The 14,591-nt window shown below is 36.8% G+C and overlaps 1 protein-coding gene across 16 annotated transcripts in view; it reads left to right on the top strand.

Moving 5' to 3' along the window:
• Positions 1 to 9,426, top strand: part of wnd (wallenda) — a 146,062-nt gene extending 136,636 nt beyond the window's left edge. For 7 of the 16 annotated variants that reach the window (XM_067118898.1, XM_067118900.1, XM_067118894.1 and 4 more), the window contains 12 exons: positions 1,810 to 2,063; positions 2,606 to 2,795; positions 3,102 to 3,293; positions 3,797 to 3,955; positions 4,249 to 4,516; positions 4,670 to 4,789; positions 5,058 to 5,164; positions 5,407 to 5,572; positions 5,936 to 6,208; positions 6,366 to 7,198; positions 7,409 to 7,592; positions 8,208 to 9,426. In XM_067118898.1, coding sequence (XP_066974999.1) covers positions 1,810 to 2,063; positions 2,606 to 2,795; positions 3,102 to 3,293; positions 3,797 to 3,955; positions 4,249 to 4,516; positions 4,670 to 4,789; positions 5,058 to 5,164; positions 5,407 to 5,572; positions 5,936 to 6,208; positions 6,366 to 7,198; positions 7,409 to 7,592; positions 8,208 to 8,360 — 2,899 coding nt within the window. In that variant the 3' untranslated portion in view covers positions 8,361 to 9,426. Of the gene's footprint in view, positions 1 to 1,809; positions 2,064 to 2,605; positions 2,796 to 3,101; positions 3,294 to 3,796; positions 3,956 to 4,248; positions 4,517 to 4,669; positions 4,790 to 5,057; positions 5,165 to 5,394; positions 5,573 to 5,935; positions 6,209 to 6,365; positions 7,199 to 7,408; positions 7,593 to 8,207 lie in introns of all 16 variants that reach the window. The other 9 variants (XM_067118896.1, XM_067118892.1, XM_067118899.1 and 6 more) reach the window with 3 other exon arrangements.
• The last annotated feature ends 5,165 nt before the right edge of the window (positions 9,427 to 14,591 follow it).

The following is a 14,591-nucleotide window of genomic DNA, read 5'->3' as shown; positions in this document are numbered from 1 at the left end:
AATTAAAATACATAGAATTCTGATTCAGCAAATAAAGGAGGGACTTTGCTAAAACTGTTTGCCTGTATTCTCAAGATGCAACCGCCATATCAGGAGACCCGATTTATTTTTCAATCGGTATTTCATTTAACAATTCCAAGTTGTCTCCAAGTTCTGTTTTCTCAGTGGCTATCTCTGCTGAAGTCATGTTATGCGTATCTATAAAGTCATTCAGAACCGTTTTGTTATGCGTGTCTGTAAAGTCATTTAGAACCGTGTTGTTATGCGTATCTCTAAAGTCATTCAGAGCCGTCGTGTTATAGCCGCTAATGCAAATAACACCACGGATATGGAATTCTCGTCATAGCAAGAGCTTTAGATCAATACTCATGTGCAGGAATTTCGCGTCGTAGAATGCAACAAACCTATCGGCTTATAGTGTGTCAGGTTTGCATGACGAAAGTCTGCGGCAAACGAACAGGGTTTTTAGAACTGGGAAAAATTCTCTCTCTCTCTCTCTCTCTCTCTCTCTCTCTCTCTCTCTCTCTCTCTCTCTCTCTCTCTCTCTCTCTCTCTCTCTCGAGGTCAGAATACGTTCTCATACATCTGTTTATATCGTAAGTTTCTCACGGGAGAAACTTGGATAAACCTTGTTATGTTTAATGACGCGTTTTATGGTTAGTGCTGAAACTGCTTTACACATGCAGGAAGGGGAGAGAGAGAGAGAGAGAGAGAGAGAGAGAGAGAGAGAGAGAGAGAGAGAGAGAGAGAGAGCGGAAGTATCATTTAGCGAGTCGGTAACAGAATATCATTTCACAGTTATTTGATGCTTAGTACATCAACAGTCAAGTGACACTTTGGATGTGTTTAGATGTACTGATGCGTCTAGGCTTTTGGTTACAATGGTGTGAAAGAGACCTCTTTGTAAATAAAAAAAAAGTTTGTTCCTCTCTTTTGTTTGGAAAATCGCGTATCGTGAAATGGGCAGACTGTTTAGTCAAGTTGTGGGGATGTTTAGTTCTGTTAGGAAATGGTTCAGTTTCATTTATAAATCCAGCAAGCTTCATTGTGTTGTTTCGTGTGTAATGCCAGCACGTTTCATATTGTAATCTCGTGTACAATTCAGCAGATTTAAAATCTTAGTATTCGTTTGTTTTATAATTCCAGCAGGTTTCAGATTTTTATTTATTTTTTCCAGCAGGTTCCAAAATATGATTTTTGTTTCCATCAGTATTTCAGATGTTTAATATCCAGCGAATATAAAAATGTAATTCCATGTACAATTCCAGCAGCTTTCGGAATGGAGTTACTTTTATCATTCTACCAGCTTTCTGAAAGGAATTCCTTTTATAATTCCAGCAGGTTTCAGAATGGAATTCCGTATATGATTCCACAAGGTTTGAGAATGGAATTCCATTTATGATTTTAGCAGGTTTCTGAATGGAATGCTAGATATGATTCCAGCAGGTTTCAGAATGGAATCCATTTATAATCCCAAGAGGGTTCGAAATGGAATTACAGTTATGATCCCAGCAGGTTTTATAATGGAATTCCATCTATGATTCCAACAGAATCTGGAGTGGAATTCCATTTATGATTTCAACAGAATCTGGAGTGGAATTCCATTTATGATTTCAACTGAGTTTGGAATGGAATTCCATTTACGATTCCAGGAGGGTTCAGAATGGAATTCCATTCATGATTTTAGCAGGTCTCAGACCAGAATCCCATTTATGGCTCACAGCAGGTTTCCAAAAAACGTGAAAAAATTTTGTGTACATACTTTTTCCTCAAGATCAATTCACCAATCTCCTCTGCGTCTCCTTCCAGTATGCTGCGGATGGAAGAGGAGCTCCACAACCTTCAACTTCATTCGCAGAGATCGACGCCCCTGGAACCCCCGGCTTGCCTCCAGCAGGATGGAGGTGAGGGAGGGGGAGACACAAGCCCAGATTCCCCCAACGGAGTCCAAATACACTACAGAGACGGGCAGAGGATCAACTGGTTCGAAGGTATCATCGGGTGCCTGCGGCCAGTGTGGACGATCCTCGGCAAGGCAGCTCTGAGCGAGAAACAGTCGCAGAGTAAGTGGCTCTCGTTACCGTTTTCAGTTGGGGATGGGGGTCGGGTGGGGGTTAGCAAAAGGGGAAGGGGTTGGAGATGGAAGAGGGGTTAAAAAAAATCATCTAAACACATGGAATACCTTTAAGAATGTATGTAAAGTGCTGAAACTAGTCTTTGTAGGCCTTTTGTTCTGAGATTTCCATTACATTTACTATTATAAAACATCGTTATTACTTTTAGATTGGTTGTAAGTCACAAAGATATGGTTTTAAGTCACAAAGATATACCGTTGCTTTTCTAGTGGATTGTGGATTGTAATGTATCAATTGCATGTCTTATGTTTACTGTTTTCTTGAATTATTTATTTTTCTTTAAATTTAGGAGGGGCAAGTGCTCCCTCTTCTCCTGGCTATACAAAGTATACATGTAGATGTTTGGAAACATACTCGCATCAGCATATATATTTGCAGTCACTTATGCTTGTATTTATTCATCTGATCTAAACTGCATATTCACTGGTTTCTCTACTCTTAAAACCAATTTTTGCTCTCCACCATAACAGCAGCCGACAACTGGGAGATCCCTTTTGAAGAAGTGTCAAATCTTCAGTGGCTGGGATCTGGCGCCCAGGGTGCCGTTTTTCGTGGTCAACTCCGGGGAAGCTGGGTCGCCATTAAGAAAGTTCGGGAAAAGAAAGAAACCGACATTCAGCATCTTCGCAAACTTAATCATCCCAACATTGTCCAGTTCATGTAAGTCAGTAAATATGTTGCGTATGTTTTAACTATTAACACCAAGGATATAGAAATTTGAAGGTCCTTCATTGCAACTCCCATGTACATGTTTGCCTGGGATTCACTAATGACTAGAGTTATAGAATGAGAGTTTTGGTTACAAAATATACTGAGTTTTATGTATAGTCATTTTACTGTCACAATAAATTTCCTTCTAAAAGGCAATGTATATAGACTGAAACTTTATTTCCACAAGACTGAAGTCTTTCTGCATCACGTAATCAAATTTGCACATCATATAATCACGCTGACCTCATTTCGCAGGGGTGTTTGTACAGCTGCACCTTGTTACTGCATCGTTATGGAATACTGCCCCTACGGCGCCCTTTACAACCTCTTGAAGGATGGAAGGGACATACCTCCTGACAGGGTAGCCAGCTGGGCCAAGGAAATTGCCTCCGGTATGAACTACTTGCACCAGCACAAGATCATCCACAGGGATCTCAAAAGCCCCAAGTAAGTGTTCAAGTGTCTGAAGACCTTAAATGTTTTTCTACACTTAGCAGTGTTTATAAAAATTTTTTATAGAAAACTATCAAATGTTTGGAATTACTTACAAAGCCATTAAAAATGTTTGGAAATTACTTACAAAGCTATTAAAATGTTTGGAAATTACTTACAAACTTATTAAAATTGTTTGGAAATTATTTACAAAACTATTAAAACAGTTTTTAAAATTATTTATAAAAACCATTAATTTTTTTGGAAATTATTTACAGACCTCTTAAAAATGTTTATAAACTGTTTTCAAGCTTGTGAAACTAAATCATATTTTAATGTTTCAATAATTACATCAGTCATGGTACTCATTCTTTTGCTTATTCAATGGTCCTCTTAATTTTCCAAGCAAATTTGCAATTTGTTGAGTTTTTGTAAATGTAGTCATTTTGCATGCATTAAATTTTGTTTGACAAGTCATTGATTGGTATTGTTGCTATAATAATGTTCTTTTTCCGCAGTGTTTTAATTGGAAGCAACCAAGAAGTGAAGATCAGTGACTTTGGTACGTGTCGTGAGTGGAATGATGTCAGTACCAGAATGAGCTTCGCTGGAACCTTGGCGTGGATGGCCCCAGAAGTTATCCGGAACGAACCCTGCAACGAGAAAGTGGATATATGGTAAGAGTTATTTCATTGCGCCCATTTCTTTTGGAACATAGTGTAGCAGTGCCAGTGAATGCTAATAAAATTATGGTTCCTGGAAATTGATGCCATTAATGATAAGAGCATTACTTCTGCTATTGTAAATAGTCTTGTAAATGCAGTGTATTATTTCCAATGCATGCATTTTACCCTTTACCCTTTTAAATTCAGATACTACTGAGATAGAAATTGCATTTCTTCACTGCACCAACACTTCTTAATTTCTACAAACGACTGTTAAAAATCAGTAATCATTTACTTCACTTCAGGTCCTTCGGTGTCGTTCTGTGGGAACTGCTGACGTGTGAGATTCCGTACAGAGATGTGGATAACTCAGCCATCATATATGGTGTTGGTTCCAATTCCCTACATCTTCCTATTCCAAGTACCTGTCCAGACGGATTCAGACTGATTGTTCAGATGTGCTGGAATAACAAGCCGAGGAACAGACCATCCTTCAAGTACATCCTGATGCATCTTGACATAGCAGCTGTTGAAATTCGTAGCACACCCCCTGAAACATACTTCAAAACTCAGGTTAGCTCCTGTCCTGTTATTTGTCTTTACTTCTGTTGGGCCTTTTTGCATATTATTATCGTCATTTACTTCTTATCAGAAGGCATCATCGTTTGTGATGAGAATCCAACATTTGTTGAAATAATTAACTTCATTATCTTCATTTCCGAACAGATGTCATGGAAAGCCGAAATTCGGCAGCAAATGGCCTCGATGAATTCCAGAGGATCACACATTCCTCACATGGAGGAGGACTTGGTTAAACGACGGCACGATGAACTGAAGCATGCGCAGGTAAGTCTAAAATGAGCATTTCCTCGTTTTCAAAATGTTGAAGGATTGCTTTTGGTTGATCTTTCAATCATTATTTTTTAACATTTAGTGGCCTCCTGTGTCACAGTATTTCATAATGGCCTGTATAATGTTCGAGAGAAAGAACACGTTTCTAAAGGTGTTAGAAATCTTATCATATATTATCTTCCCACATTTATTAGCATCCAAGATATTTCACACATCGTTTGAAGATAAAACTTGACCATTTTTCTGTAACCTGTCATTTCAGGACATCCGAGAGCACTGGGAACGAAAACTGGTGATAGCCAATGATTTGTACTTAGAACTCTCAGCAGCTATGTTACAACTTGAACAGAGGGAGAAGGAGTTACTAAAGTAAGCAGTTAGGCCTTTGATAATATAGTAATGACTCTTAAGGTTAAGTGTTCATTCCAGAGAGATTATCTTTACCTAACAATCATACTGCATTGGTAGGCATTGCTAGGTTTTAATTTTATATATTGATCAGCATTTTTTGTATATACTGTCTAGGAGTTCCAATGCAAATTTGATAATATACTGTGATATATTAAGATTGGTTTAAGGCAGTCAATATAAAGGTGCAGGTCCTCTTCCAGGCGGGAGCATGCGAATCAGATTCACAAAGGTAAACGGAGAATAGTTCGACCTCTGATAAAAGCACAAGAACGCCTCCAGGCGCGGAAAAGCGGTCAGTTCACCTCTTCCAATCCAACCAGTCCAGAAGCACCAACAAGCAATACGCTGCCTCCGAAACTAACTTCAGTAAGTAGAGTGTTGTTGCTGCTGGGATGAAAGATATCTCAGTGTTGCGTGCTTTTATTATTGCCTGGGTAATGTAACGGACTACTGTTGCACCCCATTTTTTATCAGAATGTATACTTTTGCTGTAACAAGCCCCTTCCACCACATCCTTATTCATTTACCTATATTAGGAGTTCATTGGCACAATAATATGACTGGGATCTTTTAAGAGAAACTTTCTTCATCCAAATACCTTATAAAAGTAGAATTAACCTTATAACTCCCTTGATCTTATTATATATAATACTTGCACATAAAAAAGTATTATGGTATGTAATAGTTTGTAGAGTATCAGCGTGATTGAAAATTTGGTTCCCTTCACAGCAAAATCGCTCCAAGAAACCATTATACACTGAAATGGGGAGCAACAATGTTCCGCTGTCAACCACTCGTCCAGCATCATTGCATGTCACTCAGACCCATAGTAGAATTTCCTCTCCATCTCATGGGGGAGGGACAGGAGGGGATACAAATCAGGAAACAGAGTTCGTTCGGAGTTCGAGTAGGCGCCGTCGTCATCAGAGAAATAAAAGTCATGGCGGGGTTGTGGCTTATATAAGCTCCAGCCCCAGACATAGTCCCGTGGTTGATAGAAGAGTAAGTTCCTGTTCAGTATTCTACAGTTCTAGTAAGATCTCTTAAAATTGTCCATACCAATGTGAACAGAAAAGTAATACATACAGTATACTGTATTTTGCTTATTCATTTTTCCTTTTAAGTTTATAATGTTTTGTAATGTTTTTCCTCTGATCAGGGTTATAGCCTAAGTCCAAGCCAAGAAAGAGTACCTGTACTTGTGGATTCAGGCACTCAAACAGACCATATGGACATGAGCGAAACAGATACCTCACCAATAAAGACACCAGGGCCACACAAACCGTCCACGCTTCCTCTTCAGTCGGAGGAAAAGGATACTGGAGAAAGCAACCCTCCGTGTGGCCACACAGCACTCGAAACTAGTCCCAATGGCAATACGATTCCAGAGCAAAGTCCTTGCTGTGAACATTGTCCCAGACAGCAGTATCGGCGATTTACCTCAACTGATTCAAACGACTCAAATAAAAATTTCCCCATTTCAGACCCAGTTGTAGCTAGGTTAAGTGAAGGTAGACAGAAGTACACTATTGAAGAAACTCTACAGATTCTCAATAACAATGAAGATGACGTAGATATTCTTCATCAGCTTGGTGACAAGTGGGATGCTATAGAGAGAGTGCTCGCGGACAAAAAGGCACTGCCAAATGGCTACGTGCGAGTGAAGCACAGTCCACTGAGAGTGTTCGATAAGTGTATTCCAGAAAATGGCTTCCCCGAATCAACTTCGTTGGACATCGTTCAGTCCAAGTTAGAGGGAATGTCACAAAGTCAGTCTTCAAATGCTACAAATGAAACGGAAGAGGAAGAAAAACACTCGAGTCTTGACCAGGATATCCTTAACAGAAACTCTGACATGGTTGCATCAAGTGAAATTGATTCTAGTCACGATTCAGTTGGGCACGAAGTATCGGCATCTGAAGAAGAGGAAGAAGACGAAGATGACTGTGATGATGGATCTCTAGATGGCCACTACCAAATAAAACGCAGATGGTAGGTCATGTTATCAAAAATTTGCTCTTTGGGGAGGGTATGTCAATTTTCAAGTAGGCTACACCCTTAGTGAGTAATTCTAGTTAAAGCTGAGAGTGTTAGAACGTCATGGCATAAATTCGTGAAGCTTTACCAATATGTTTATCATTTTTTGTGGTGCATGTTGAGATTCCCTATAGACTTGATAAATATCAGCAATGATTCTTTCAGCTTCATGCGTCGTCCAATACCGAGAAGTAAGAATCATCGTTCAGTGTGTATGACACGCTCCATCCAGAGCACCCAGAGCTCGGAGGGAGGTGTCTCTGAAGATGAGGCTGGGCCTTCAGCTAGAGGACTTTTCTACACTCGCAGGATTGGTCTTCACGATGGTCGATTTCCTTTACGGTTAATGGTAAGTTCCTGGTCTGAATTAGGTTGACTGATATTCCCTGTGATGTTGGTTATTTTAGTGATTTAATGGAACATCTAATTGGGGTTATGATAAATATTGTGTTGAAGCCAGTGTTGGATTGTTGCTATTTTCATTGGTGACTGTTTAAAAAAAGATTATAAACATCTGCAATATTCATATAAAACAATAGTTCCTTATAATGTATATATCCATAAGACCTTAGAATAACATTAACAACATTTAGGCATGTTATTTGTATATATTGAACAAAATTATCAGAGTTTAAAATGGATTTTAATAAGTTAACATTAGTTTTTAATTCTACAAATATGTAAGATTTCGTAATGTCTAGAGTCTTTTCATGAGTTCATGTGGTCAGATGTTTAACTGACCCAAAGAATTTGCAGTTCTTTGGTAGTCATTCTTTTGATTTAGAAGATTGTACAGTTAGCTAGATACAGGACTTTGAATGAATAGCCTAAGGTTTTTAGAGTGGAGTAATTGTATTTGTACAGTATATGGTTTCCATAAACATTTTTAAATGCTTTTCTCAAGACCTACATGCTAGGTTAAGAGTTTTACTCAGTCAAGTTTATTCTTCATGTAACTTTCCAGAATGGCAGAGCTGCATCCAATGACAGCGATACCTCTGATTCGGATGAAGAAGAGGACAACGAAGAGGAGGATGCCATCAGCGTCAAGGCAGCAATACCTGACACCCTTGTAGACATCAGTAAACCTAGTGCAACCGAAAACCTTGACAGTTAAAAGTAAAAAAGTAATCTACATGTAACTTACAAAGAGTTTCAGTCAGGACTTCTCAGTGACTAGATTGTTGGTGGTCTCTGCTTTACAAAATGGATCATTCCCTACAAAGTATAAAGCGAAGTTTCGGACTTGAGAGGACTCATCGCCTCAAAAGGTTACAAGGTACATGAACAAACTGAAACCGAGTGCAATATTGAAGAAAAGTCAAGAGACGTGCATTAATTCCCGTTAGAAGTAAGTCTGCTAGAGGACTGTGAGGTGCTGGAATCTTATTTATGGCCGAAATGTGTTTTCGTAACAATACACATCCGGAGAACAGTGTAGCATCATATTCTGATGTTGTATGTTATATAGTAAACAGTACTCCTGAAATACTATTATATGTTTGCTTCGTATACAGTAACTTCCAAGATTATTACCAACAACTTCAAGATAAAGTTTAAGGTTACCAAAATAGACAATTGCATTTACAGAGACTTTCTTGCATGCCGGAACTTATTGTTCATTCAATATTAACTATTATTACTCTCAAAACCTCTTGAGTGTTCAACCTAAGTACAGTATATTCTTGTTCAGTAACCTAGGGAATATCCAGAAAGCGCACATTCCTTCATTACTCTCGAAAGATGGAAAGCACAACGTGGTGTGGACGGGTTCCAAGACATTCCAGATCCATAGACATTGTAGAATCGAGTGCGGCTAGTTCATTCACCTGATGCATCAATAAGTTTTGAACAGTTTTGACAGTCAAGCTTCTATTTCAACTTCATGATTGTTGTATTTATTTCGATTTTTTCTTTACATGAGTCATTTTACAGTTTCTCGTTGATATTTACAATGTTATGTATTATTTGTTATTTTTATTTAGAGGTTTTTAGATGAATGGGCATATCCTTATTCCAAGCTGTGAAATGAAGTGTTTTGTATCATTGATAGTATCGGTATGGCATTTGTACATTACAGTAATTTAAGCTTTGATTCATTATTTATGCAACGTTATGGTGCAGTCATTTGTTAAGTTTGAAAAAAAAAAAAGGTTGGTTGTGTTTGTCTTACTCTATTTCTAGTCTGGAGTAAAAAAAAAAAAATAATCTCAAATTCTGAAACATTGACTTGAAGTGAGGCAACATCAATATTGCTAGTTGTATACAGTACCTAGTGGTTAAGGAAAGTTTCATTTTGAATGAAAACCTGACATTTTCCACGTGGATTTTCCAGAACGATATTACATTAATATTATTATTACTATTACTGCAGTAAATCAACATTTGTAAATACCCCGTTTGACTCGATCGTGGCATTTTCATTCTGCAATTGCCAGATCCAGAAACGAATTTTGGCCTCCTCGGAAGAGTTTGTTGTTGAGAAAGTGCAAAGTGTTGTTTCAGGATTCGGGTATGATGACGACCTCAAAGATGTTAACGAGTACCAAATGAGAAATTTAGTATATGCAATTATAGTGGTGTAATATTGGCATGTACATATAAACTGCCTTATAAAACTAGTTACAATACAGTAGTTATGCGACAGTACGTGGATTGAAGTTGTGATTGGGAAAGGCGTCTACCATGATGAGATGAAATGACGAAGTTTGTAGTCATTACAATAGTATGATTATTCTGGTTATCACCCATACAATTTTATATATGACAACAGCCTGTTAGCGGTTATTTTAATATAGCAGTAAATCTGTGTAGTTGAATGAAATTAGATACTCTGTATTTTATTAGTGACTAGTTATATAAGTGTTCAAAATTGATGGACAGATGAGACAACTTGATCATTCAGGTGTGAATTGCAGCTATTCATCCGGAGCTTGAATTTGTCACATTTTTATCCATAATTGGCTCCATTCGGAGCATTTGGTGATGATCTCATATCAGTACCAGGTGGGTTCCAAAGTACTGTATTTAAAAAAAACTGTTTCTTGGAGTCATGTGAAAACATGAGCAGGCAACTTATCATGAGCAGGCAATATATATATATATATATATATATATATATATATATATATATATATATATATATATATATATATATATATATATATATATATATATATATATATATATATATATATATATATATATATATATATATATATATATATATATATATATATATATATATATATATATATATATATATATATATATATATATAGTTATCTCAGGCAGTCGCATATACCTGTTTGGCTGCACTTGATGTACAGTAATAACTTTCTATGAGTATATAAAAGTGTAATGCTGCAGGCAACGTTTTCAGCAACTTGTGAATCATTGCTTATGGTTTACACGTTGCTGGTTATCACAAACAAAAAATGTACAAGAAGCGGTTCTGTGAGAAATGTGAAGTATCCATAAGTAACTCTTGCAGTTTTGGTAGCTGGCAAATGAAAAGATGGTAGGGTGAACGAGAAACGTTGCAAGTGACGTGATTTGGGCTGCATACTATTGATTCAGTAGGTCTTGTACTTTTCCTAATATCCTCTCGTCTTTGTATATACGAACAAATCGCTGTAGTCACTGAAAGTTTAATCTTGATTTCCCGATGCCATTACATTTAATTGCTCAAGGCACAGTGTCGTAACACGGAAGAACTTTTATTCGTGAATTGGCTGCTAATTTCAACAATTAAACAAATTCTAGTACCCTTTTAGTTTGTGTGAAAGGATATTTGGAATTTGCTCTGTCCCAGGATGTGTGGTTGACGAGTGTATGACGGTACATTTTACTGTACAGTAAATACAAGCTGTACAGTGTATTCAGTGCCAGTTTTTAGAGAGAAATACAGTATCTAGTTTTATTCATTGTATCGATTGGTGGTAACACTGTGTATAACTGATACTGTTGTTTTTAGTTTGGGTCTTACAACACCTCCACTTCAACTTTGTCACTATAACACACTTTGATTTCACATTCTCGGAAGCTGTGCTGACTGATGTGGAAAAGGAGAGAATTTATAATGACGCAGGCTTTGAGGAGTTGGAGAACTGTACCTTAGGGTAAAGCAAGGAAACTGCTGAAGATTAAGGGTTCTGAAGGTGTGGCTGTTATTGACATGGCACAAAAGTATTTGTGCCTATTTTTGTGCTGTATCTCAATATGCATGTGACTCATTCATAGAGGAAGAAAAGATGAAATTTGTACATTTTTGGTTAGGTATGTTGTATGAACATGTAATTAGGAACCTCTTCTATGAGAGTTGTGTGTAAGAGATGCTGTATTACACTTTTGATTTGAGGTCAAGCTTTATTTCATGTAATTTTTCTTCAGTACATGACGTCTTTGTTATGAGATGAAATTGAAACCACAGAGTTCTCGTTAAAAAGTGATGTATTTTGGTTTCATATTGAGAAATATGAAAGGTGGTTTTTTTTAACGGGTTTTAAAGTTAAAATGTTATTTGCCATATAGATATTATTTTAAGAGTGTCAGTGATTATTGCATGTACTATAGGGTACTTTTGTACAGTACTTGAGGTCATTCTAACCAGCCTGTCCCAGTGAAGGTTAACGCCATTGTACGTCTTGCTGGAATATGTCCGGTCTTTACAATTGTGAAACTAAGATAAAAAAAAATTAAATTATATTCATGTACATAATATGTAAATTTTAGAGAGTGAGTAGGTTTGGAAATATCTTGTACATAAACTGTATTCCAAATATTTTTGTCTCCTGTTCATATCTAATTATGTATAGCACTGTGTTTACTGAGCCACTAAATTATCGCTTAAATTTGACAAGGGCTTCTGAGAATCGTATGTATATTTATATTTATCGATTCAAAATCATTCTTGGAAATCTTTGACCCATACAGTACCTATTTATTGTTCGCCCTTCGTGGGCGGAGAACCTAAAAGTGGTAGTAAGACTGTTTGTTAAAGATAATCTTATTTTATTTAAACCGAATAATTTTATTGAGAAAAATCAGGTTGATTTACAGAAATTTAACTTTGCACTACTGCCATAGAATCATTCATTGGAAATTAAAGGTAAATAAGCATAAGGTGCCAAATGGAAGTGAGGAATAATTTGCATGAGTTGGCAGTGGGGCTTTTATTTGCTGTAAAAAATATAAAAATTCTCCCAGAATCACATTCCCTCTCATCTACAGCTGTGTTATATATGTTTTATACATCTGTTTTCTATTCTTAAAGGTACAACTACAGTGACTTACTAAAGAGATGCTCTCACATCAAGTAATTAGCATTCATCCTTGTTCCCCCTTAATTTCCTAAAAATGTATCTTTCAAGCCATTTTCAGTGGTGGCCCTGGCAGTGGCATTGAGGCTGAGGTGAGTTGCAGTTTAGGGACTTTCCTTTCCCCGAGACTACTTGGGACTCAAAGTTCTTGAATTGGTAGCAAACTTCATCATGTACGTAAACTTATCAAGTTAATCTTTTTCTACACAGGTAAATGTTTTAGCAATCAAATTTAATTTTTTGGTTAAATTTCTCTGTTTTCTGCTGAGGTAACCCACATCAGTTCAATCCCTGGATTCTTACTGGATCTTAACCTCAGGCCACAGAAACCCAGAGTTGCCACTGATTATCTCATATTCCAATGTAAAACATGTTGCCTTCATATTCTGTAATATCTGGAGAACCGACGTTTCTCTATATTTCTAAGTATATGGAAGTGTGTTTTTTATGGAGACATTGAAACCTTTCCCCTTGTTTCTATTCTTAATTTATTGCTCTCTTTCTCTTATTCTCTGCTGTTTTGCCCAATATTGTTTGACACCTGTTTCCTTCTTACGTCGTACTTTCTCACTCTGACCTAAAGTCTCGTTCCCCGGACCTTCATGCCCCCGAGTCACTGTTTTGGGGAATATGTCTGCTAAGGACAAATACTCGACCCTCAAAATAAATGTGAATTACAAATACCAGTGGCTTTTCATTGAGTCAACTTCCTTATGTCACGGATATTTTTGTTGCTAGTTTATAGATTTATGTCTAAAACTGCAGATGCCCTTTTTCCTAAAAAGCCTGCAATATCAGTCATTATAGCAAATCATACAGAATCTTGCTTTTAGGGTAAGAATTATATTTATGGCCATTATTTTTAACTTACAGAAAATTCCAAAACATAGAATTCCTACTGAATGGACTGTAGACAAGCTGAAATATAAGATCAGTAAATGGCTAATGCTAAATTAGTTCCCAAGTGGCTTAAACATTTTATAATGCTCTGATATTCATTAAACTATGGCAATTGAAATCTCAGTAACCGACGAATGATGGATATTGCTGTTATACTTCACATATCACATGTCATTACGTGAAGTATAATACTCTTCAAGAAAAAAAAATGAAGAATGAGCTCGGGCGATCACTGCAGATTCTCTATATTGAGATGAATTTGGATTGATTCTTTTTCACTCGGGAAGACTGCAAGCCACTCATGTCTCTTAAATGGTGTTATTTATTCGATGGCTGGTTTATTTTAGATGATGGATTTTGATACGATCGGGCCATTGCCCCAAGTGTGGTAAAATAAGAGAAGCAAGGAAGGTCGACATAATTTATTCATCGTGAATCATGTTTAAATAGATTCTATATGAAAACTTGAGAATAACCATCCATATTAAGTAGTGCAAGACTGCATGCAATTTATTTTATTTGTGTATTTACGTAACTGAAAAAATCTGGAAATAAAAAGTTTAATACAATAATTCTTTAAAGCAAAACTGTAGAGGAAATCAGCCGGTTCAAAAAAATGACGTAAAACAAGAAATGTGTACAAGAACGTACAACATTAAGTCTCAAACACAGTATTAAAGGAAATCCAAATATTTTTACCATATATTTCTCATAGAAAAAGTTGTGTATCAATATATATTATAAATATAATATTGCAATGCCCTTTTCAATCATGGCGACCAAGTTGGACTATTTCTAGTAACTTTCGTAACACGACACTCGCCGAATGTCACTGTGGTTTGACAGGCGACGAGCCGACGGCTACGAAGTCTCCACGTGGTTACGAGTGGTGTCCCATTTCGTGTGGGCCAATTTTTATTTTCTCAGTGAACTTTATTCTCCAGTTATTTTATTGTTATTATAAAGGAAGCATCCAGTGAACGGTGGAACATTCTATTTTGTCTTCAGCTTCGATTTATTGCAAAATAAGTGGTCGAAATGGAGCTTCAACCTACCTTAGGTGTATAGCCTACTATTGTTTTGGAATTGACTGGTAACTGACAAATGGGCATTAATTTTCGTGTAAG

The sequence above is a fragment of the Macrobrachium rosenbergii genome, chromosome 16 (assembly GCF_040412425.1).
Source record: "Macrobrachium rosenbergii isolate ZJJX-2024 chromosome 16, ASM4041242v1, whole genome shotgun sequence".
In the NCBI taxonomy this organism is placed as follows: Eukaryota; Metazoa; Arthropoda; class Malacostraca; order Decapoda; family Palaemonidae; genus Macrobrachium; species Macrobrachium rosenbergii.
Note: the sequence above shows the minus strand (reverse complement) of the source record. Positions and strands in the feature narration are given on the sequence as shown.